The 24,769-nt window shown below is 42.5% G+C and overlaps 2 protein-coding genes across 6 annotated transcripts in view; one reads left to right on the top strand and one right to left on the bottom strand.

Annotated features, from left to right (window-relative positions):
- The window catches only part of Tpst1 (tyrosylprotein sulfotransferase 1), a 95,131-nt gene that overhangs the window by 27,783 nt on the left and 42,579 nt on the right, over positions 1–24,769 (bottom strand). The window lies entirely within an intron of this gene.
- LOC124099336 (guanine nucleotide-binding protein G(I)/G(S)/G(O) subunit gamma-10-like) lies at positions 9,649–15,476 on the top strand. Its single transcript, XM_046454367.2, has 2 exons — positions 9,649–9,671; positions 14,471–15,476. Exons 1-2 carry the CDS (start codon positions 9,649–9,651, stop codon positions 14,670–14,672), a joined length of 225 nt encoding a protein of 74 aa, XP_046310323.1. The 3' UTR covers positions 14,673–15,476.

Raw genomic sequence — 24,769 nt, 5'->3', positions numbered from 1 at the left:
TCTACCTGGAGATTACGCACCTTTGACCAAATGCCTAATGACCTTAAGATATGACATAGGGGCTGGGGATGTGGCTCAAGCGGTAGCACGCTCGCCTGACATGCGCGGGGCACTGGGTTCAATTCTCAACACCACATAAAAATAAAATAAAGATATTGTGTCCACCTAAAAAAACTAAAATAAATAAATAAAGATTTAAGAAAAAAAAAAGATATGACATAAATGAAATGACATCTGGGGTCCTACGGAAGTGCTCAGGAGTTTTATACCCTAACGCACAGAAGCCACTCAAATCTAGCAAAGGTAAACATTCTTTTCCTTGAGGTATCTGACTCCTCACTGCAGAGCTCATCACTGGATGAGAGTCTTTCAAAGGCTCCGCTCAGGACAGATGTGCAGCAGGGTGGCTCCTCCCTGGGGGTCTGGCACCACCACTCAAACTTGCCTGCTGCCTCTACACCACATTCTTTCCCCTCAAGTTTTCTCAAGGATTCAACTTACACACTTTCACCCTGTACACGCCCCGCCCCCCCCGCCCCCACAGTATCACCCCTAATCATCATTGCTGGACATTCTTAACCCAGGTAAAGAGTACCTGGTTTTCCAGGACAGATGCAATTGGTAACTGCCCAGTCTCATCATGAGCAGCACTGTGGTAAAGTATACTGTCTTGCCCATGTGGGCTTCCTGTGTCTCAGCAGCAGGCCAGTCCAATGGGTAAGCAAGAACTTGATAAACAACCCCACCAGAGACTGCGATGGGATGAGGAGAGCAGGGCCACTCCCCAGCTACATCCAGTCCACATGCCGTACCCTCCTCATGGAGAGGACCACTTTCTCCTGCCTGCTGCCATGACCTGAGTTCCCCTCTACCACTGAAAAAGCCCTCTGCTTGCACATCAATAGTGGTTTCCTTTTGGCTTATCTGCAGGGTTTCTGTTCTCTCAAAAGGGCTCAGGGGTCACTCCACGTAAACTGGGCTAACTGGACTGTGCAAAATAACCACACAAGAGACACAAATACCTTTTTCTTTGGGGTAGCTGTGACAGCTCCTCTGACCTTAAGGGTCCGCTGAAAGAGAGAGAGCGAGAGCATGCGCTGACCCCTTTTATGGAGGAGAAGCTATTCAAATGAGGCAAGGGGTCAGGTTTCAGGGGGCTGAGTCTATCTTCATGATGTCCACTGTCAGCAGGTTGACTGACACCTGGGTAGGCCACACCCAAGGGCACAGTAAGAGAAGGGGACACACACAGGCACTTCCATGGAAGATTCTATCCTAAACAGGGCAAGGGGTTATGTTACAAAGAAACAGGTGAGCATAGCTTCACCCATGGGGCTGCAGCAAGACATACCTATGCACGAGACACAAACCCTGGAACCCAAAAAGAGTGGGGAAAGCTCTAACACATTTCTGTGACTGAGCGCCTCAGCACCCAGCCGGGAAGAGTGATTCAGTCACGTGCAAGGTTGGTCTCCCACATTTATCCATCACCCCACAGGATACAGGAGGGTCTGTGTCTTAGTAATCTCACCATCACCCACACCTAGTACATTAACATATGATGGATGTTCAATAAATCTGTATCAAGTAAATGACTGAAGCTTTTCATAGAAAAAAGCATGTTATAGCAGCTTATACAAATGGGCACAAGAGATTCATGGTAAGACCATGGCTAAGGATGAGTTAGAGAGACACTAAGAGCATCCAGTGCTGACCTCTGTGTGCACATGGGCTTTAGAGAATGGGGGTCATGTCTGCAGAGACTTAAAGAACAAACAAACAAAAATACTTCAGAAGGAAAAGAAAGCTTGTAGGACACAAAGAGTGACATTTTCTGTCCATCTAAGTCAGGCATGGGGTATATATATCTAATTTAATCCTTACAACCACCCAGGAGAGGGAGGTGACCAATATTTACTTTTCAATGGGTAAGCAAGTGATTTGCCCAGGGTCACCTGCTCTGGGAATAAAGGAGCTGGGTGAGCCCACAGTGTCTGCCTCTCCAGTGTCTCTCACTGCCACCTCCTCATCACCTGCACGCTCACCTCCTGTGCCTTCCTGAAAGCCCTGCCCTCCATCTGATGCAGCACAGATAGACAGGGCTTGACCGTTCCAGTGCACTGTAGATACAACAGGTACATACAGCGCTGCACTGGAGGTTTGACAATGCACTCACCAAAGCATGTTGTGGGGCATTTACTGAGATCCACGGGTAATTCCTACCATGACTGATGTCAGCTGCTAATATGACCTTGCTCACTGCAGAACTGGGAAGAGATGCACAAAATGGGCCTTAGAACTGGGAAGAGCCAATCTCCATCAGGTAGACCCTTGGATAGCTAGGGCCACAATCTCTTGAGTCCAAACTCTGAATCCAAAAAGCTCCGAAAACATCTTCCTATAATTCGTTTGACAGCAAAATGTAAACAAACCAAAAGGATTAGTCTGTTCCACTGGACACACACACCCTGGGATGTGTTTGCCATGGAGGGCTGGCATGGTAAGTGGGTGATGTGTTACACATACCTTTTAAGATCCAAACAATTTCTGAAGTCTGAGATGCATCTGTGAAGGCACCAAGGTCCCACACAGTCTGGTGTGCCTTGACTGGAAGGTGGCTGTACCTAGACGATGGTGGGAAAACCAAGGGTCCTAACTGAGGGCGGGTCTGATTGCATGATGATGATTACCTTCAGCGCTGACAACTGCAAGAAGACTGAAGGAGGAGGCCTGCCGGTTCAGGAAAATGGTAACAATGCTGTGTCTGATTCATTTATATTTTGAAAGAGTCAAGAAACACTTAAGGTTTCCACCAGGCCAAAAGAAATAGAAATTAAATTCCAAAGATTATTTTAAAAACTGATAAGCCTTAGCCACCAAGTGGATATGGCAGTGCAGAGAAGAGGAGGCTCTGATGAGCTTGCTTTCTGGCCTGGAGGCCTGGGTGGACGGTATTGACGGGCATTAGGACAGAGCATGTGGAGGAAAGCACGGGAGTGTTTTTATGTTGCTGCTTCGTTTTGTTTGAGCTATACAGAACAAAGAAAATAACCAGAAAGTTATCAGAAGTCTGGGGGAAACTGGAGTTGCCTGGAACGTAGCAGCACGGGCCCAGCAAACACTACCTGCTACAACTCCACACCAACGCAGCACGGCTCTGCAGATCAGATGTTGAAGCCCAACCTGAGACACACAGGACATCAGAATGAATGACCCTGGAAAGGCTTCTGCTACATAGCACTGAGTCAGGAAAGGTGCCACCGTGAATACCCCCGGGAGGCACATGGCAAGGCCTGCTGCCTGTCATCGGAGCAGCAGAAATGGCAGTGCACATTTCTAAGCATGAATCAAGCCCAGTATGTTCTGAATACCCATCGTGTGTCCAGGTATTAAGGTAATAAGCACACAAAGATGACTGCAGCCCATGGGCCTCCTCTCAAGAAGCTCAGAATCAAAAAGCAGCAGCTCAGAATCCAGTGAGACCACCATGCACACAAGATCAAAGTGCAGCGGCTGGACACAGGGCTGTGGGGACACCTGTGGGGACAGGCCTTCTGCTGCAGTCAGGCAGCCCCCAACAGCTAAGGTGCGACTGGCAAGCCAGGTCCTGGGTCAAACCCAGTTCCATGGCCTGCGTTTATCTGGCCTGCAGGCTGAGGATGACATTTATATTCTAAACAGTTTTTTAAAAAATCAGGTAATATTTCATAACACATGACAATCTCATGGAATTCCAATTTTAACACTTGTAAAATTTCATTACAACACAGCAAGATCTGCCATTTACATATTGTCTATGATGCTCTTCTGAGGCAAGGGCAGAGCTGAGTAGCTGAGGTGAAGACCACACAGTGTGCAAACCTGAAATACTGACTAGCCCACTACAGACAGTTTTGTCCACCCTGATCTAAGGCTGCATCACAAGGGAATTCAGGGTTTCTGTGGGGGGGTGTCTTCCTGGCACAAGGCTCACTACAACTCTCTGCACAGAAGAACCTGGCCAGTGTGGAGGACTGCATATAAATAAATAAAATAAAGGTCCACTGACAACTTAAAAAAATTAAAAAATAAAATAAAAAGGGCTGGGGATGTGGCTCAGTGGTTAAGCAGCCCTGGGTTTAAAATCCTCAAAACCAAAACCAAAAACAAAAAAACTTTTAAGAGTGGCTTTTTTGTTCTATATCCGATCTCTGGATTCACCCTGCCTTTCTTCTCACTAGTTCTAGGTACTTAGTTTTCTTTTTTCAAAGCATAGTGAGTAGAGTACAGACCTAGAAATTGGGCCTGTAGAATCCGGCTTTATTACCTAAGAAACATTGATCCTCAGAGATTGGGGATAAAGATCACTAACAGGGACAGTTTCAAAAAATTTTCAAAAGCAGGATAAGCTAACTACCAAGTCTGTCCTGCTGCCAATGCCGTGTACGTGAAATTCTACCACAACAGGCAGCCTGACACTGTCTATGGAAGAGCCTGCTCTACAAGAGATCATGGGAAATTATACAGCTGAAAAGCCAAGAGCACCTGGCCCTTTATAGGCCAGGGTGTCCGCCTTGTTCAGAAGAAAACAGTTAAAAGAGGAGAAGGGTCCTGGTTTCAGACAGCATAATTTGCTTCTCTAGACAATGATCTGCAAACAGAGTTCATCAGATCTCCCCAGCTCCTTCAGCCCTTCCAGAAATGAACCAACCCTCAGGCTTCAAGTGCCCTAGAGATGAACTAGTTAGGATTCTGGCACCCTCCACCTTCCTGGAGCCTCATATCACTGTGAGTGACTAGTGTACTTCAGAACCAGGGCCCCATCCAGCACGGCTAGGCATCTGACTCAGCAGGTCCCCCACTGCAGGTGTCCAGGCTCTGCTGCTCTCCTGCAAGGATCAGGGCCAGTGCCACAGCCTAGAACAGCCATGGTGACCACATCCTCCATAACTGAACAGCCAGGTTCTCTGCCGAGCCACAGGTGTGAGTCAAACCACATAGAAACCACCACAGGAAACCACGTCCTCTGCACTAAAGCATCCACAGGGATGGAAAAGCAACAGGAATGAGAAGGAATGCCAGAGGCACGACGAGCCCAGCCCAGCAACGCTCAGGAGGAAGGCTCTCCAAAGTCTCCTCTGCAGAGCTCCCACCTTGGAAAACGCTCAGACTCTGTCCCAGGAAACAGGACTTTAAAATGTGATGGCACTTCCACTTTATAAGAACGTGTTACACATGTACTGTATGTGCACACAGAACCACACAGACTGCTGACAGGGCAGTGGCTATGTGTGCCTTGTTTCCTAACCTCTTAGGTTTCAAGTCACCCACTGACCAGTTTTTGCTTTTGCTGCCTGTGAATCTGCTGTCAAATTCAAAAAGTCGTAATGCAGACCAGCACCACGAAACGTTCCCGTTTCCTTTCGGCAACTCCCCAGTTTCTGTTCCTACCTTGAATCTTTCTCTGTTCTGAGTTGCCCTTGGTGCACGGCATGAGGCACCAGTCTGATTTCATCCTGTGCATCTAGGAATCCAGGTTTGCCAGTGACAGTTATTCAAGAGACTGTCCTGTCCCCAGTGTGGCTCTTGGCACCTGTGCTGAAGACCCACTGACATAATGCAAGGTCTACATCTGGATGCCTGCCCCATCCTGCTGGCAGTGTGTCTGTTTTTATGCCAGCCTATTCTGTCCTGGCCACCTGAGCTTTGCAGAACATGCTGATATTAGTTGGTGCTCATGATTGCTGTCTTTATTTAGTCTTTTGTGGTTCCACATGTGTTTTTGGACTGCTTTTGAGTTTTTGTTGGTGTGTTCATTTTTGTACTGGAGATTGAACCCAGGGGTGCTCTACCACCGAGCCACATCCCCAGCCCCTGTTATTTTTCATTTGAGACAGGGTCTCACTAAGTTGCCAAATCTGTGTAGTCTTCCTGTCCCAGCCCTGCCCAGCAGGGGGAGCACTGGGACTACAGGCATGTGCCACCAACATCCAGCTTCCAGTGCAATTCAACCTTGCACGTGACTGGGTCACACTCCCTGTCTGGGTGCTGAGGTGCTCAGTCACAGAAATGTGGCAGAGCTTTCCCCACCCTTCTTGGGTTCGAGGATCAGTGTCTCGTGCATGGGTGTGTCTTGCTACAGCCCCATGGGTGAAGCTATGCTCACCTGTTCCTTTATAATATAACCCCTATGTCCTGTTTAGGATAGAATCTTCCATGGAAGTGCCTTATGTGTGTCCCCTTCTCTTACTGTGCCCTTGGGTGTGGCTTACCCAGGTGTCAGTCAACCTGCTGACAGTGGACATCATGAAGATAGACTCAGCCCCCTGAAATCTGACCCCTTGCCTCATTTGAATAGCTTCTCCTCCATAAAAGGGGTCAGCACGTGCTCTCGCTCTCTCTCTTTCTGGGGACCCTTAAGGCCAGAGGAGCCATCATAGCTACCCCAAAGAAAAAGGTATTTGTGTCTCTTGTGTGGTTATTTTGTGCAGCCCAGTTAGCCTAGTTCAACTGGAGTGACCCCTGAGCCTTTTAGGCATGAGAACAGAAACCCGGCAATTGGCGCCCAACGTGGGGCAAAAGGTCTGAGTCTTTAAGCCCCCCGGACAAAAGCGACAAATGCTGGCTCCTAAGGGAACTCCAATTTAAATATTAAAGAAAGTTAGTGAGTTTGGTAATTCTCTCCAAGTTAAGTATGCTTAGGATTGCAGAGTATTGTGGGCTGAATTGTAGAAAGTAAGGAAAATCTGTGACATTAAAATTTTTAATATTGGGGTATAATCTAGAGACTCTAAATAAAAATAGTTATTAAGATGATTAGTGGGCTGTGTTGTTGAGTTAAGTCCTCTCCATGGAAAGACGATACGAGAGTGACAAAAGGGAGAGAAAATGTTGTGATGTTTACCTGGAAAGAAATAAGTTTCAATTTTCTATTGTTTTTGTCAATACTCAGAAAGTTTGTACTGACCTCTTTGCTACATGATTGTCCTATGAATCAGAATGGCTGTAACTCAGCCACTGGGAACAAGAGACTTTAGCCGCTGCTGCTTGCTGCAGCTCGCTAAGGGGTCCTAGCCCCAGTGGCCAGCAGTGCCTTTAACCCTTAAATGACTTGACCTGAATGCCAAACACAGACTAAGATCTGATGGTAATGCTGGCATCTGCTGCTAAAAAACTTTTGGAGCACCTACGTGCCACAGAAAAAAGTGCAGGATGCCAGAGTACACAAGCTGCAAATGCAGGTCACAGACACAAAGCAAGCTGCTACCGCCAAAAGATCTTGGCGGTGGGTGGGGGATACAAACAAAACCAAATAAAATGCAATTGGTTAGGAAAATTCTTGGGGAACTTTTGCTCTGACAACGGGCAGTGGACTCCATGTTGTTTGCGTCACCATGGTAACCATGAGATGCCAGTCTGGAGGAGCGGGCTTCCTGGTCCCACCTCCCACATTTTCACGGGCTTCGGATTGGTTCTTCCACAGTCACTCAGACAGGACTTCTGGTCCCGCCTTCCAGCTGCTAACTTGTACTTACTGTTTCAGATTGTTACCAGAGCTGCTCAGAGCCTGTATTTTAAAGAATGCTTTTACCTGTAAATGCTAACGAAAGATATCTTTTTCCGACAAAATTTAATTCCACAGTTTTCTACGTTGCAGCCTTAACTTTAAGTTAGTTCTGAGTTAAATAACCTGAGTTTTTTTATAGTTGTGTTAATAAATAATGTTCTATTGATAAGAGATATCAAACATGTTTGTTTGTATTTAACTTTAATTTTGGAGGTTATGGGGATACATTTGCTCGCCACAGGAACAAAGCCGGCAATGTTCCTGTGATGAACAAAAAATCCTTATTCTCATTCCTGACTATAAAAAATAAATATGTATACACAAGGATCTTATTTCAGTCACATCAAGTGACATCACATAAAAGAGTGTACTCCTAGGTAAAAATAAACGGAAATGGATCCAAATATTTTAAGAACCATGTGGTTACATAAAGTTAATACAATTATAAATTATGTCCTTATTTTTAATATATATTTTTCTGGGTATTCAGATAACCTATATTTGTTAATCTATAAAATAATTAGCACATGTCTAATTGTTTAGTTAATATATATTTGCCTAATTGTTTTTCTTCAATAGAAAACCCATAATTTATATGTTTTATATGCACATTTATCAGGTACTCTGCCTTTCAGATATAGATATTTGAGATAAATGTATTTACTATAAATTTGCATTAAAAAATACAATCTTCAAGTAATTTCTAATTCTCAAGTTATTGTACTAACTCATATAAGATGATAAACAAATATAATTCTGTCTACAAAATATCTAAGGATTTTAACTATATTTTCATTGATATTTCTTATCAAAGTACAATAATTTGTTTATAAATTTTAAAGTTTTCAAAAATTGTTCCAATGTATAACTAGAAAAGAATTCTAAAACAAAAAGATGCTTCAACAAAGAGAAAGCACACATTGGTTCCTAAAAACAAAACAAAACAAAAAAATCATCTTTAGGTAAAATAAGGTCTTTATATTCTAAATTTTAATGATAAAAATATTTTCCTAAATAAAAAGATTTTTATATTATTATCTAAACAGATGATATAAAAAGTTAAAACAATTAAAAAAGAGTTATATGTACTGAACTGACAGTTAATTTTAACTGATTAATTCAAGGATATTTCAGGCTATTTTCCTAATTTGACTAAACTGATTTGAGCTAAGATTTTGTCCATATTTTGACATGATAAAACCTATTAAAATGTTAAGTTTATTTCTTTAAAGAAAGGTCTTTATTGTCAAATGATTCTTGCTGTTTAAGACAAAGATTAATTTTGGTAAATAAATTCACATAGTTGATTAAACACTAAGTATATTAAACTGCTAACTTAGACTCCAATTTTGACAATTGTCCTTTAAGACTAAATTTGATTGATTCTAATACACTAAGATACTGTTAATTTTTACATATTTTGTTTGTTAAATAATTGTAAATTAAAAAAAATTATAGGACTGAGGTTCTCCAAATTAAAGTCGAATGTTAATTTTGAACAATAAAGGTTACAAACTTTAAAAATTCATTGATATTATGTAAGTTCTCTGACTGGACCTATTAACTATAAAAATATTTAAGATTTATATAATGCTCCCTACACTAAAAGATAATCTTAATCATACTTTTTAAAAGGCAATTAAGAGATACCTATTTAAAAGATAATATTCTAAAATATAGAGATATTTTGAAACCTTCCCTCAAAAAGAGATTGAGGGTTCTTTTTAAATTGTTAGGATGGATCAACAGGTCTATATTAAAAAATTATAATAATCAATAAAAGGTAAATCTATTCTTATCATTTAAATACCTGTATTATTATCTATAACTTAAACTAATGATACTATGACTTATGCCAAACCTTTACTCAATTTTATTAAGTAAAAAAAAAAAGGGGGATTACAGGACCCCAGAGATGCACACTAGATTTTACAAATATTTTAAAGTGTTTTCTTAAATTGTAATATTGAGAGTCTTAATGTTACTGAACATGATTCAGTGAATTAAATCTGATATCAAAGGAGAGTTTAAACCCGTCATCATGATAATGACTGAGAAACCTGGCACAGGAAGATCGATTTCCAGCTACAGAGTTTACAGCCATGCAGCTTCACGAGCTTGTCAGGTAAGTAAAAATTATGAAAAGACTTGTATGGACCCATTTTCCAGGTCCACCTTTAATGTGTCTTGCAGTGTGGACTGGAAAGTCCACCCATGAAACTAGATTAATTGTCCTGACTGTAATGGTCAGTTTACCTATATATTGATTCTGTGGTAAACAGACTGTCTGGAAGTATCTTTTGAGAAAAAGACAGTGAAATAACGGATTGTTCCACATCCATATGGATGGTGGCTATGGCCCAGATGTAAGTAACACCAACTAAGGGCCAGTTCTGTATGAGGGATCTGCCTTGAGTCTTAGCATCTTCATCTATCTGTGTCTCTTGGCTTTGTCACAATATTACTGTTTGTCTGTGGCTTTTCTCCTTCCTTCCTGAACGCAGCCTCACCAGCCCAGTGCTGTGAGCTGGACCTTCCACGGAGAAGAAACCCGAGTTTGCTGATCCTAAGGTAAATGCTGGTGTAGAGGCCACAGGGGCATTATCTACCAAGGAGACAGAGAGCCCTCTCGGGGACAATGCCTTGCACACTCCACATCACCCTGTTTGGCCCCGGAGGATGGCTGCTTAGTCAATGATTCCTCAAGGGAGGAACAACCTAAGACAGGCACAGTCACAGAGGGGCCATCAGGAGAAAACTTGGGGCCAACAGAGGTGAGGCACAGAATCTCACCCCACCACCTGTGCAAAGTCTTAATTCTTCTCCCCTTCTGAGAGAGGTCTCCTGCCCCATGGCTGTTTTACTCCCCACGTCCAGCTCTGATCAGAACCCAAGTGACAGAGACCTAGTCAACAGCGACTGCGTGCTCACACAACAGGAAACAACTGCAGCTACAGGAATGGGCCAGTCTGGAGGCTTTTCTCTTTCTTGGTTCTTCCATTTTTTTTCCTATGCTTTTCCCTTTTTCCTTCTTCTCTCATCATGGTTCTCCTTTGGAAACAAATTTAATAAAAGGGGAGGACATGTTGGAATAGCCTTCAGTTGCAACAGCTACGAACATTTAGTGTTTCCTCACAGTGTGGTTACATTAGGCAGAAGATGACTGGCTTATGGATATTATCTTGCTTATGTATGATTGACGGGCACGCCCCACTCAAACCCTATAACAGTTGTGTGCATTCCAAAAAGAAACCGAGCTACTGGACGTCGACCTGAGGTTTGTCACCAGCCAGTTATCACCAGCTCCTGTGACTGAGGTAGCCGAACAACTAACTGACCACACCAGTGACAGGAACATATGCGAGACAGCAGATGAGAAACCCAAGCCAGCCAATTATGCTGGACTTAGTGACATTTACATATATGGACAATTGTTGGAAATATTATTAAAATAGATTTTTCCAAGAGTATTTATATTACTAACAGACCTAATTAACTCCTTAAATATGAGAGTTAAGAGAAAGGATGATAAATATCCTGTAGCCTGTAAGAATACAACTTATTGTATTATTAGTTATTGCCAGCTAATATTTCAGAGCTATAATATGCTGAATCAGGCTTTGAAACAGGTGTATGTCAATTAACCAGACCTAGGCAAACTCCTGGTCTCATAATCCCTAAAGTGACTACTTTAAATATTATTCCTTGCTTATTCAATTACAGCCTTTGTAGCTATGTCTTAAAACTTAAAATGTATGGATTTTCTTAATGCTTGACTTAAATTACTTCCAAAATCCTTCATGGTCAGATAAGTGCTGATGGAAGGATGAGAACTAAGTAACGATGCTCTAGAAGACAATGTAATAAATAATGTGAGTGAGCTCTTTGCTCTATGGTTTATGGAGAGGCAAATAAATAATGCGTGAGCCCTTTGCTCTATGATTTATGGAGAGGCAAATAAATAATGCAAGTGAGCCCTTTTCTCTATGGTTTATGGAGAGGCCTAAATGCCATGGCAATGAAAATGTCTATATTACTATGGCCAAACAAATACCTCCCAATAAAATTGGGAAAAGATTAAATCTTCTGATGAGTGTTTGGCGAAATAATAATAATAACCTGGATCTTCCAAGTTGATTGTATTATGAAGATGATATGTTTTCTACTAATTCTTTTTGTGTTTCAATAGCAGATTGTGATGACCTTGGACCAAGAGTCAAGAGACTGAAAGATAAAATTTCCCAGTTACATTTCAAAAAAAAATATACTAAGAAAGGGGGAATATGTGGGAGACCAACCTTGCACGTGACTGGGTCACACTCCCTGGCTGGGTGCTGAGGTGCTCAGTCACAGAAATGTGGCAGAGCTTTCCCCACCCTTCTTGGGTTCGAGGGTCGGTGTCTAGTGCATGGGTATGTCTTGCTACAGCCCCATGGGTGAAGCTATGCTCACCTGTTCCTTTGTAATATAACCCTTTGCCCTGTTTGGGATAGAATCTTCCATGGAAGTGCCTTGTGTGTGTCCCCTTCTCTTACTGTGCCCTTGGGTGTGGCCTACCCAGGTGTCAGTCAACCTGCTGACAGTGGACATCATGAAGATAGACTCAGCCCCCTGAAATCTGACCCCTTGCCTCATTTGAATAGCTTCTCCTCCATAAAAGGGGTCAGCGCGTGCTCTCGCTCTCTCTCTTTCTGCGGACCCTTAAGGTCAGAGGAGCCGTCACAACTACCCCAAAGAAAAAGGTATTTGTGTCTCTGGTGTGGTTATTTTGCGCAGCCCAGTTAGCCCAGTTCAACTGGAGTGAACCCTGAGCCTTTTAGTCTCGAGAACAGAAACCCGGCACCCAGGGGCGCTCAATCACTGAGTCAAATCCCCAGCCCTATTTTGTATTTTGTTTAGACAAAGGACTGAGTTGCTTAGGGCCTTTCTTTTGCTGTGGTTGCCTTTGAACTCGGGAGATTCCCCTGCCTCAGCCTGAGCCACTGGGATTACAGGAATGCACCCCCATGCTCGGTTCATTGGAATTTTCATAGGCTTTATGTTGAATTTGCAGATCAGTTTTAGTCATATGGACATTTTAACTATTATTTTTTCCGATTAATGAACATCAGATATTTCTATTTATTTGTCTTCTTCAATTTCTTTCATCAGTGCTCTCTAGTTTCTAATGTATAAATCTTTTAACTCCTTTGTTAAAACTATTCCTAAGTTTTGGGATTCTGTCTTAAACTTTCATCTTAAAAAATGATAGTTTCCTTCATTTATTTTTTGGATAGGTTGTTAGTACATAGAAACGTGTCTGATTTTTTGTATGCTAATTTTATATCCTAAAACGTCACTAAATTCATTTACTAGTTTTAACAGTTTTTTCCTGGAGGGTAGGGTTTTCTATGCTTAGCAGCATACTGTCAGCAGACACACTTCAATGTCTTCCTTCCCAATCTGGATGCCTTCCATCTCCTTCTCTTGCCCAGTTCCTCTGAATAGGACTGTGTTAGATAGAAAGTGGTGAGCACTAGTGCTTGTCTGTTCCTGGAGGTGGAGGAAGGCTGGGCTCTCCATCCCTGAACATGACGTTGGGTGGCCTGTTTCCCAGGCCTTGCTATGCCAAGTGCACTTCTGCTCTCATCCTGCAAGGCTGCTGGGCCTTCTTAAACCCTCTCTGCGTCAGCTGCATGATCTGTGGCTCTTGCCCATCATCCTGCTACTGGGGCACATTATGCTGATCCTCATGTTGACGGACCCATGCACCCCAGAGAGAAGTTCCACTTGACCATGATGTAGAATGTTCCTAAAATTCAGTTTGCTAATATTTTGTTGAGGGCTTTTATACCTATATTCAATAGGCATATTGTCCTGTAATTTTCTTTTCTTATACAACATTAATACTTTATCTCAGGGAGGAAAATAAGGATCAATCTGTTTAGCACACACATGGAAGGAAGTAGGCCAAGAATTTTACATCCAGCAAAAATGACTTTTAACTATAAGTGGCACAGAACAGGGGCTGAGATTGTGGCTCAGCAGTAGAGTGCTGGCCTAGCATGTGCGAGGCCTTGGGTTTAATCCTCAGCACCACATAAAAATAAATACAAAAAATAAAAGTATTGTGTCCAATTACAACTAAAAAAAAAAAAGAACAGGGAGTGGGACACAGAACAGATCTTATAAAAATTACAAACTCAGAGAAGATTGTTACCATGGATTCTAAACCCTACTAGAGTACATGCCAACAAATTTTTTCTGTACAAGACTAGACAGCAAATATTTTAAGCTTTGCAATCCACAGAATCTATCTCATATTCTCCTTTTAAATTTTTTACAACCCTTAAAAAATCTGTAAAAACCTAGGGATGAGCAGATAAAGAAACTGTGGCACACACATACAGTGGAATGCTGCTCAGTGCACGAACACGGAAGACTTGGTAGACACCTTGCTAAAAGTAAAATAAGCCAGATACAGAGGAAAAACACTACATGATTTGACTATACACATTATCTTTAAAAAGCTGAACACAAAGAAACATAGTAGGATGATGGATCCAGGGCAGGGAGGGGAGGAGCCTGGGAGATGCAGGTCTAGGGCACCGTCTTGCTCACACAGGATGAGCGGGTGGGTCCTGAGATGAGGTGCACAGCACGAGGACCAGACTTAATGGTGCTGCACTGCACATGGGGTACTGAAGTGTCAGGACGGTGGGTTTTAGATGGTCTTACCACAAAAAATGAGGCTTTGTGAGATGAGGGTATATTAATTTTCTTGACTGAAATAATCATTTCACTATGTATAATTGTAATAAAACATGTTTAGTGTGTTAACACACTAAAATTTTTAAATATATAATAAATTCTTATTTGTAATATAAAATAAATTCTTGGGGCCGGCGGCTCAGCCCAGCCTGGCTCAGCCGCCCTCGGAGCCAGCACCGGGGCCAGCGTGAGCGCCCTGCAGCGCCTGGTGGAGCAGCTCAAGCTGGAGGCCAGCGTGGAGAGGATCAAGGTCTCTCAGGCTGCGGCAGAGCTTCAGCAGTACTGCATGCAGAATGCCTGTAAGGATGCTCTGCTGGTTGGAGTTCCAGCCGGAAGCAACCCCTTCAGAGAGCCCAGATCCTGCATTTTACTTTGAAGACTTGGAAGAAGTTTGTTGAGAAATGCCTTCGAGCACAAAGTAATGAATGACTGACTCCAAGTCTCAAGAAAACACTTTTCTTTAGCCAAATGACTGAGATATTTCAGACCTTTCCAGTGTCCTGATCTTACAGCCAAAATTCTACAGAAATTAATGATTTTCTACTCAAATAAGGAAACTGAGTGAAGAAATAGAATTGTTTTAAGTAATAATGGCTTGGTTCTCCTGAAGAAGTGCTTTGTATTAAGATAAAAACCTTACCACCAATATACTAAAATACACCTCTTTAATAAGTGAGTTACTGGTGTTGCTATACCTAGAATATCATGTATGTTTTATTAACTGGATGTTTACATTTTAGGAAGGAAAACACTTTTGTTTATTAAAAAAAAATGGAGTATTTGTAATTTGTTGTTCCTAAGATTTTTATACTATAATAAAATTTGTTCTATCATAAATTTATAATTACTAAATGAAGATAAGAAAGTATAAAATTGTGGGGGAAGAATAGACTTTACTAATCAAATGATGCCTTGATTTTTTCTAAATAAGAAGATTGTTTTATTTAACACAAGAGGTGTTGTTTAGAAAGATTCATGTTATGATATATATTAGGTTGTCTCATTTTATGTAAGAAGCAGATTTGAACTCTTTTTAAGTTCCTTTACTTTGTGGTTGCACTTTTAAAAAGATACTACATTATTTCATGCCTTTAAAAAAATGTTTAAAGTAGGACCTACATACAGAGCATTGCAAATGATTAAAAACAAAGTAATGTGAAAATATTATGACCTAAAAGAATTCTTCATGTCACAAGTGTTTGACTTTGATGATGTGCCTTTGATTTAATTTGGGATACTTTTAGAAGGATACTTCGTGTTTGGAATAATCTTTGAAGATCTTGGAAATAAATTCTGTTTAATTCATCATTTTCTATGACAGCAAAAAAAAAAAAAATCTTATTTGTAATAAATGTACACAAACACAGGTGGCAGACGATAGTTTGCCAACCAGTGTGCTAGAAAGTGAGCTCAGACAACCAAGATGATGGGGGTGCCGTGAAAAAGGACTAAGCTAATGTTAAATACATAGCGGTATTCATCTGCTTTCTGCTACTGTACAAAATAACTGAGGCTGAGCAGTAGTCTGTTTTCTCTTATTGTGTCAAAATAACTGAAGCTGGATAACATTAAAAAAAAAGAGGTTTGTTTAGCTCACAGTTCTGGAGGTTTAAGAACTGTGATTCAGGCACCAGCTGGCCTCTGGTGAGAACCTGATGGCATCACAGTGGTGAGAGCCAATCTGAAAGCAGGGGTCACATCACCAGACAGAAAGCCAGAGAGGCTGGGAGAGGCCAGTCTTGCCCTTGTAGAACAGCCCTCTAAAGGAACCAACTCAGGGATCCCAAGAAAATGACCCAAGTCCCTTCCAAGGACACAGCCCAATGCCTTGTGAGACCCTGGGGGACAAGCCACATCCAAGCTGCAGCAGTAACTCTCCATAAAGACCAAGACTAAAGGAGTTAGAAGAATTGATAGGCTTGTGGGCTGTACAGACTGATGTTAAAAACCCAGGAGGCAGGAGGCAGCACATACAGAAGTGTCTTTCTGTGGATGTTCTCACCACTCTCAATGATGGCTGCAACAAGTGGCCTGTTGCACTCAGTTAGGTCTGTCTTCCTGTGCCCTTCCAGCAGAGCCTTAATGTGAAGGTGGTGATAAAGATCCAACGCTCAATGATGCTTCTGACTTGAAGGCCTCAGTATGAACTGAAGAGGCATGTTCATGTGCACACATACCCACACCCAGCTGTGCCCACGGAGTGGATTTAAAGGGAAAATATGAGATAGATTCTGTGGATTGCCAGTGGAGCTCACTGGCCTCACTTCTGTCCAGACAGTGGTACTGAAGTATCATCATCCATTAAAAGAAACGAGGGCATTTGGAAGAACTAAACAGCAAGGTGCTTTCAGATACCACTAGGGTCATGGCAGAAGTACTCAGGAACCAACCAGGAGAGGCTGCGAGTGGCCAGATGGTAAAACTAACCAGAGGGCTGGGGATTTAGCTCAGTTGGTAGAGTGCTTGCCTCGTATGCACAAGGCCCTGGGTTCATCCCCAGCACCACATGAACACATACAAAATTAGAAATCTATCAAATTGGTCTCTTGGGAAAGTGATAAATAACTAATACATTATCTTGAAAACTGGCAAATTAAGAAGTATTTATCACATCTTTCCTATACGAACTGTTACACTGGGTAACAACATAGTAGGTATAAGGATGCATCTCTTCAGAAAAATTTTCCATTATCTGCACAAGGAAAGAGAATTAGAATATCAAAATTTTGCAAGATCCAAGAAACTGATGAATCTGGTATCAAGGATCAACGGCTGCTAAAAAATCACAAGAAGATAGACAACCACGTGTAATGGATAACACTGCCCAATCAGATCCTTGTCTGACAGCCTCTGGATTCAACTGCCAATCAGTATGAAGAACCTGTTGGACAGTCAGCAGTTCATTTGCAAAATTGCAATCAATAAGACTTAACTTATGAATAACATTACTGGCTATTTGGCCTGAATTCTTAAAAAATAAAATATATGCTAAAGAAAGGAACAGAGAGTCAGGCACAGTGTTGCACCCTTGTAATCCCAGCAACTTGAGAGGCTGAGGCAAGAGGATTGCAAGGTTGAGGTCAGTTTGGGCAGTGTAGCAAGACCCTGTGGGTTGAGCACTTGCCTAGTATAAGCAATGCCCTGGGTTCAGTCACCAGCACTGGTGGGAGGAAATTTGGAAACTTGGGGATTCAAAGATACAAATTTATAAGACATGCCAAATTGTTTTTAATGGGTAAGACTAAACTAGAGCATCTAGGGATGCACATTTGGGTGATAAAATGATAGAAACATATAAATGGTTTCTAAGAGAGCCAGGACAGAGCACAGGGGATTTAGTTGGGGACAGGTTCATGGGAAGGCTTCCACATTAGCCAGTCCAATTCTGTCTTGACATGGGTGGGAGTGACAAGGGCATCTGCTTCAACAAGATTCATTAAGCTATTAAAGTAGTCCATCCTTACAGGGATAGACAAGGCAGAAGGTAAGCCAACAAGCCACAGTCAATCCATAAGACCTTCACCTCCATTCACTATTCCAGTCCCACCAGGCTGTCTCTGCAGTTCCTTGACTAGGCCAGACTGGTCCCCTATCCCCGCCGTCATCTTCACAGTGACCTTCTTCTGTCCAGAGCACTCTTACCTGGATACCCACTTGGGTAACCCTCACCTGCTAGAGACTCTCAGCAGACCCCACCTTCTCAAGGAAGGAGAGTAGGTGGGAACAACCCAAGCCTCCCAATTCCCTGGGTACTAACCCTTTATTCCCCTTGATTTCTTTTTTCATTAAATCCCCCAATGTATTATATGTTTGTCACACTATGTGGTTTGTTTTCTTGTCTCCTCCGGGGAGGACAAGAATTTCTGTCTTTTCTTCTCTCCTGCCATCCAAAGTCCCTCAAGGTCAAGCAATCCTATTCCCACCCTCCTGGCAACTTCCTAATGCCTGTTCTTTCTTTCTCTCTCTCTCTTTAAATATTTTAGTTGTAGATGGACACAACACTCTCATTTTATTTATTTATTTATTTGTGTCTACGTGGTACCCCTCTATTTCTTACTTCATCATGGCCACTACCATTGGACTAGCCAGACGTTTCACTGTCTTCTCCTGTAATGGGAAGATTCCCAGATGCTAATGGAAATTCCACGAAGCATGGGGCTTCTTCTGTCCGCTTAGTGAACTGCTTTCACCCCACAGGGAGAACACCGCCGGCATGTGATGGAGTGCTCAATAAAAATGTGCTGCATGAACAAAGAGTCTGAATCAAAGTTAAGTTTCTGTTTCTCCTGAAGAGCTTTTAGCAGGAGTGACACCTGAATTTTAACCAAGAGTCCTTCTAGCACTGAATTATATGATCATGCAGTTTTCTTTCTTTCTTTTTTCCCCAAGAGGGGATCCAAGCTGGCCTGGAGCACACAATCCTGCCTCAGCCTCCCAAGGAGCTGGGATCACAAGCATGAGCCATGTGCCCGGAAGGATCATCTAGTTTTCTCTTTTAGTTTGTTGACAGATTTTTCTAATAGTAAACCATTCTTTCTTTTCTAAAATAAGTTGTTTGGTCAAAATAGCTTATGATCTTTGATACACCGCTGAATCTTATCTACTAGTATTTTACTTATGATTTTGCCACCTAAAATGTATAAGAAAATTGATCTGCAGTTTTCTTTACTGTAATTTCTATTGGGTTCTGCCATTAAATCATGGCTTCATAAACAGCTGGCGGGTTTCCATCTTTTTCTATGATCCAAAATCGTTTAAGTAACCCTGGGATAATGTATTATTTAAAGGTTAGAGATAATTCACTTGTGAATAATCAATCTATTCATTTTAAACATTATCTCTTCACCTTTTAATCTCTTTGATGCTAATCAACCTATTTAAATTCTCCATCTATTTTGCAATATTAGTTTTTGCCTCTAGACACTCAAATTTATTACAAATATACTTCATGTAGTATTTTCAATTCTTTTACATTTCTTTTATCTATGAGTATCTTTCCTTATCTTTTATATGTTCAGTCTCTATCTTTTTTTAAATATATTTTTTTAGTTGTAGATGGATACATTATGTAATAAAATAAATATTTTATTTATTTATTTTTATGTGGTGCCTTATACATGCTAGCTGAGCCCTCTACCAAGGAGCCACACCCAGCCCCCAGTCTCTATCAATATTGCAAAGGGTTTACTTTTTTTGCTGTTATCAGAATCAATTCTGTTTTATCCTTTCTATTTGTCTCCATTTTATCAATATCAGCTTTTAAACACTGACTTCAGGACCCAATACCTCAAACCCTTTGTCTGAGGTATCCTGCCACTATCTTGAATTCTCTGATTTGTATCTACTTCTTCTTTGTTCTCTGCCACTGATGAAGACAGACATGGTCTTGAGCCAGGGCCAGGGAGACTTGATGACTAAGCCTGGGACAAGTCTCCTTAGGAAGGCCACAGGGACCTCAGGGACAGCGCACAGCAGGGTTCCCATCCCCAGGTCCAGAGGAAACTGCTCCTCATCAGCCCCTCCCATCTGGCCTGCCACTCTCATGGGGACACCTGCCACAGTGTAAGTCCCCTGAAGACTACAGCCTGTGTCCTGTTCACCATTTCAGGTGCCTAGAATGGTACAAGGTACCCAACGAGGGCTCACACACATCTACTGAATAACAGGGGGAACCAGGGAGGTTTGCTCCTGACTGCTCAGAAAATCAGCACCCTGGGTTTAGATTAATGAAGGCAAAGTCAAGGGGAAAAAGTCTCTCTTCCTTTGCTTACCACCCCCCCAATCCCCATTTCCTGGTCTCTGACTTTGTTCTTCAGTGCTGGGATAAAAGCAGTGGTGGTGTGGTTTGTCTCTGGTGGCTTTATTTTCTCAGTGTAACAATATCTTGGTGGGTGGCCAGTCCTGCATTTTTCGCAAAGAACAAATCTGATTTCTTTTTTTATGGCCTACAAGTAGCTGTAAAAATACTGGTATTTCATTTCTCAGAAGTTCCCTACACTCCTGCTTTGGTCTTGTGACATGAAATGACAGACCCAATCTTGTTAAACACTGTCAGTAATTACCCTAAGCCCGTTCTGGATTTCAAGAGTAAGAAATGTGACCAAATATTTAAAGTATGGTTAAAACCCAATAGGTGGTCAATAGACTCATTATTAGACTTAGGATTATGTACTTATCTCAAAATTGAATTAGTTCACATGTTTGTAATTTAATTAAGGCTTTCAGTAGTTATAAATATTGAAAATATAATTGAGTCTTCTTTAACCATCATGAATTTTATATTACATATCCCTGATTTGAACAACACTGACAGAGCCATCAAGATTTTTTAAAAGATTTTAAATGATCTTTCTCAATATGGAGAACACACATGATAAAGAAAAGTTACTTTTTAAACAGTGTTAACTCAAACTTTTTGGTATATACAGCCACATAACCACCACTCAAACGCAGAGAAGGTTCCAGCCCAGTAGTCTCCTTTGTATAACCTGCCCGTCAAGACTATCTAGAGTTAATTATTCTACCACAAAGAATGCTTAACCTGTTTTTAAGCGTCACAAAGTGGAAATTGTGGTGCACGCTGGCTTTTCATACTCTGTATCTATGAGACTGAACCAGGCTCACACATTGCGGAGCTTCTCCTTTTATTGCTCAGTAACATCTCACTGTGTTAATACTTTTTTTTTTTTTGTACTGGGGATTGAACCTGGGGTGCGTGACCACTGAGACATACCCCAGCCCTTTTTATTTTTTATTTTGAGACAGGGCCTCACCAAGTTGCTGAGGCTGACCTTGAACTTGGAATCCTTCTGCCTCAGCCTCCCTAGCAGCTGGGATTACGGCAGCGTGCACCATCATGTCCAGTGGCTATCTCAGGTTTTATTTATACACTCCCACATTGCTAGGTACTTGGGTTCATTTCCAGCTTTTGGCTGTCACAATGCACAGTGCTGCCACAGATCAATGTGATTTTTAAAGTGTGAACCAGCTTCACGCTGGGAAGACGTGGTGAGTGGGCCTGCTGTGCCGTAGGCAGTGTGCTTAGTTGCTGGGAGGTGTTACCTAGCAGCACACATCCCACCCAGCCTTGCCAGCACTGGGCTTCCATTCCTTTAATATGGACCCTTCCAGTGCACACACAGGGGCATCTGACTGTGGACTTAACCTGCATTCCATGTTAACTAATAATATTAAACCTACTTTTTGAAAAAAATAATTATAATGGTGAGAAGACCTAGCCTCACTAATTTATTCAAAGACTACATGTGGTGTGAGGAGGGAGCAGTTTCCTGAGGCGGAGAGAGCAGTGCGCTCTACCCTGCTGCTCCAGGCCTCAGGAGTCAGCGCCAGCCCTGTCCTCTGTCCTCCTGTCTGGATTGAGTCAGCACCTGATGCCCCTCCATGTCAGCCACCAGGACCCCTTTAGTGTTTGTTCGAGGCCGCTCTCGTAAGCCCTCAATTTGGTTTCTCCTTCTTTCCTGAAAAGGAGTTGTTGGCCAGACCCAGAAGGTCTAGCTGAGTTCATGCAACAGTGTGAGCATTGTCCCGCTGCCCTCTGGACCATGGTTTCTGGTGACAGGTCAGCTGTAGGTTTTTGAAGAACTCCTATATGTGGTGCTGCTTTTCTCTGGCTATTTTAAAGATTCTCTTCCAACAGCTTCACCAAGAGGCCTGTGGGAGCATTGCTTTGGTTCTATTGCATGAGGAGTTCATTGAGCTTCGAGGCTGTGCAGATAGACATTTAATCAAATTTGGGTTCTGCACTGTTTCTTCAAGCATTTCCCCTCTCCGGCTCCTCCAAGTTGCTGAGGCTGACCTTGAACTTGGAGCTTCCCTGATGTGCATGCTGGGGTACTGGAGGGTGGCTCACAGATCTCTTGGGCTGTTCATTTTTCTTAATTATTTTTTTCTGCTGCTCAGACTGGATAAAGCTAACTGACGTTATCTTCAAATTAACCTATTCTTTCTTCATCCTCCTCAGTCTCCTGTGGAATGAATCTTCCATCTGGTTTAACTGTCTATGACTTCGGAACCTCTATCATGTTCAGTTTCATAAACATTGTCTGTGGCAAGATATGGTTCTCCTACTTTCTCTTAGTTCTTTAGACATGGTTAGCTCTCTGAAGAACTGATCAGAATAGTAGATCTAAAGTCCTTCTCTAAGGGGCTGGGATTGTGGCTCAGTGGTAGAGCGCTTGCCTAGCATGCGTGAGGCACTGGATTCCATCCTCAGCACCACATAAAAATAAATAAATAAAATAAAGGTACTATGTTCATCTACAACCAAAACAATTTAAAATAAAATCCTTCTCTAAGCAGGTTCAGTCTCTGGACTTCTTCAAGGACAATCTTTACTGGTGACTTTTCTTTTTCTCTCGTTTCCTTCCATGCCTAATAATTTTCTGTTGTAAACGGGGCATATTAGATACCATGAAGAAGCACCTCTGGGAACCAGACTCTCTCCCCTCTCCATCTATTGCTGCTCAGTGAAGCAGTTTGTCTGTCTACAGACTCTTCGATACTCAGTCTGTTGTGTGTGGGGACTTAAGTCTCTGTTCTGCTAGATCGAGGCCAGCTAATGGCTGGTCAGATTTCCTCAAATGTCTGAATTTGAAAAAACTCAGTCTTTCCACAAGGGCTGTGGAGGTCTGGGGTAAGTTCCAGTGACACTGGCTGGCCCTGCCTCTGTGAAGCCTGGAGATGGGCCTGAAGCCTTCCTTGAGCATGCATGCCGTCCTGCCCAGGCACAGGGCGGGACTACAGCGATCCCGGCCAGCGCTGTGCTCCCAGACAATGCCACTAGGCTTTTCAGTTAGCCTACTCTGGCCAACTGTCACCTACGCCTCAGGCAGCAAGGACAGAATCGTTTCTGTATAAAGGTTTGAACTGCAGCCCTCCACTCCCAGCAGGTCAGTCTGGGCCAGGAGAGTCAGGAGAAATAAGGACATGGACTTGAACCAGCCTTTGCAGAGCTGCCAGTGCGGCACTGGAGTTCTCTGAGAATCAGGTCTGCCTTCTCCCTGCAGCATCAGCAGTGCAGTACTGTCTGCTCCCATGGCCACAGGCAAGGGGCTGGGGAAGCAACAGTGCCTCCGTACTCACTGCTCTCACTGAGACTCAGCATTCACTTGGCTAATTGCTTCAAGACTTCTGCAGTTCTGAAAAAGTGATTTCGAACAGTTTTTGCCAGTTCTTTCCTGTATCATTTTTATTGATGGCACTCCCAAATTGCAAAACTTTTTAAACCACTTGAAAATCCCTCTCTCCCAGCTCCCCAGGAAACCAATTAATCAAACATTTGCTGAAAATTTATAATTCTGTGAGGCTAAAGAAATACTGTGATGAAATATTTTCCCCAAGCACTGTGATGAACCCAACAGCACTGGATTCCAGATTAAATTGTTAATAACTGTGACTGGTGTGGGGTCCAGAAACTGCATTTTAAAAAATTATATTACTTTTTAAAAAAAATTTAAGCTGCTAATGGACCATTTATTTATTTATTTTGTGGTGCTGAGGATCGAACCCAGGGCTTTGCACATGCTAGGCAAGTATTCTACTGCTGAGCTACAACCCCAGCCCCAAAGGCTGCATTTTTAAAAATAAATTAGAAAATATTATATTATAAGTCAAAAATAAGTGACCATTCAACTTGCCCTGAAAGAAATGTTCCACTGTGGAAGAGTTTACATAAACTTTTATAGTCACAGAACAAAAGACAGTCACAAATCGTCATATTTGCCAAGTACACTCGTGGGCACATAAGGCAGGCAGGCAGGTTACAACAGAGTGGGAAATCTCCCTAGGCCCAGAGGTCACTCTTCGCTTTAGGGTGGGTGGAGGCTAAAGATCTGCTAAGCTAAGTGATACATTCTGAGAAATTTGCCTATTAATCATGGAAATGTTAGATCAGTTACAAAAGTTAAGGCAAATGGCCAATAAAGGGTTTAAGCCCAAAATATTTTTTTTTTTTTTTTGGTGGGGAAAGGTACTGTGAGGTAAACCCAGGGCACTCTGCCACTGAGCTAAATCCCCAGCCCTTGTTATATTTTATTTAGAGAAAGCGTCTCCCCGAGTTGTTCAGCATCTCACTGAGTTGCTGAGGCTGGCTTTGTACCCTCCATCCTCCTGCCTCAGTCTCCTGAGCCACTGGGATGACAGGTGTGCGCCACCATGTCTGGCTCTTTTCATTTTTTATTTTGAGCAGGTCCTTGTTAAGTCGCCCAGTCCGGCCTGGAACTTGTCATCCTCCTGCCTTAGCCTCCTGAGTTGCTGGGATGGCAGGCGTGGGCCATGGCACCCGGCTGACGGCCTCCCCACGGTCACTATGTGTACTCAGCCCAGGGGGCCACTGCAGGGTCCTCAGCACAGACACACGGAGGCTGCAGTTTTAACATGTGCCTGGGATGGTCCTGACGCAGGCAACTGCTTAGAGCAAAGACGCTGGGGTCTTCTACTGCCTACACCAGGGCT

The sequence above is a fragment of the Marmota monax genome, unplaced genomic scaffold (assembly GCF_021218885.2).
Source record: "Marmota monax isolate L192 unplaced genomic scaffold, Marmota_monax_Labrador192_F-V1.1 WCK01_AAM20220418_F8-fsc00086, whole genome shotgun sequence".
Classification (NCBI taxonomy): Eukaryota; Metazoa; Chordata; class Mammalia; order Rodentia; family Sciuridae; genus Marmota; species Marmota monax.
The sequence above is the reverse complement of the archived record's forward strand: the minus strand, read 5'-3'. Positions and strand labels throughout refer to the sequence as shown.

Excerpts from the sequence above, each read along its gene's own strand:
- LOC124099336 (XM_046454367.2), top strand. The coding sequence starts at position 9,649 with ATGCAGCTTCACGAGCTTGTCAG. Across the intron at positions 9,672-14,470 it reads CAGCTTCACGAGCTTGTCAG|CACCGGGGCCAGCGTGAGCG; the intron begins GTAAGTAAAAAT and ends CCTCGGAGCCAG.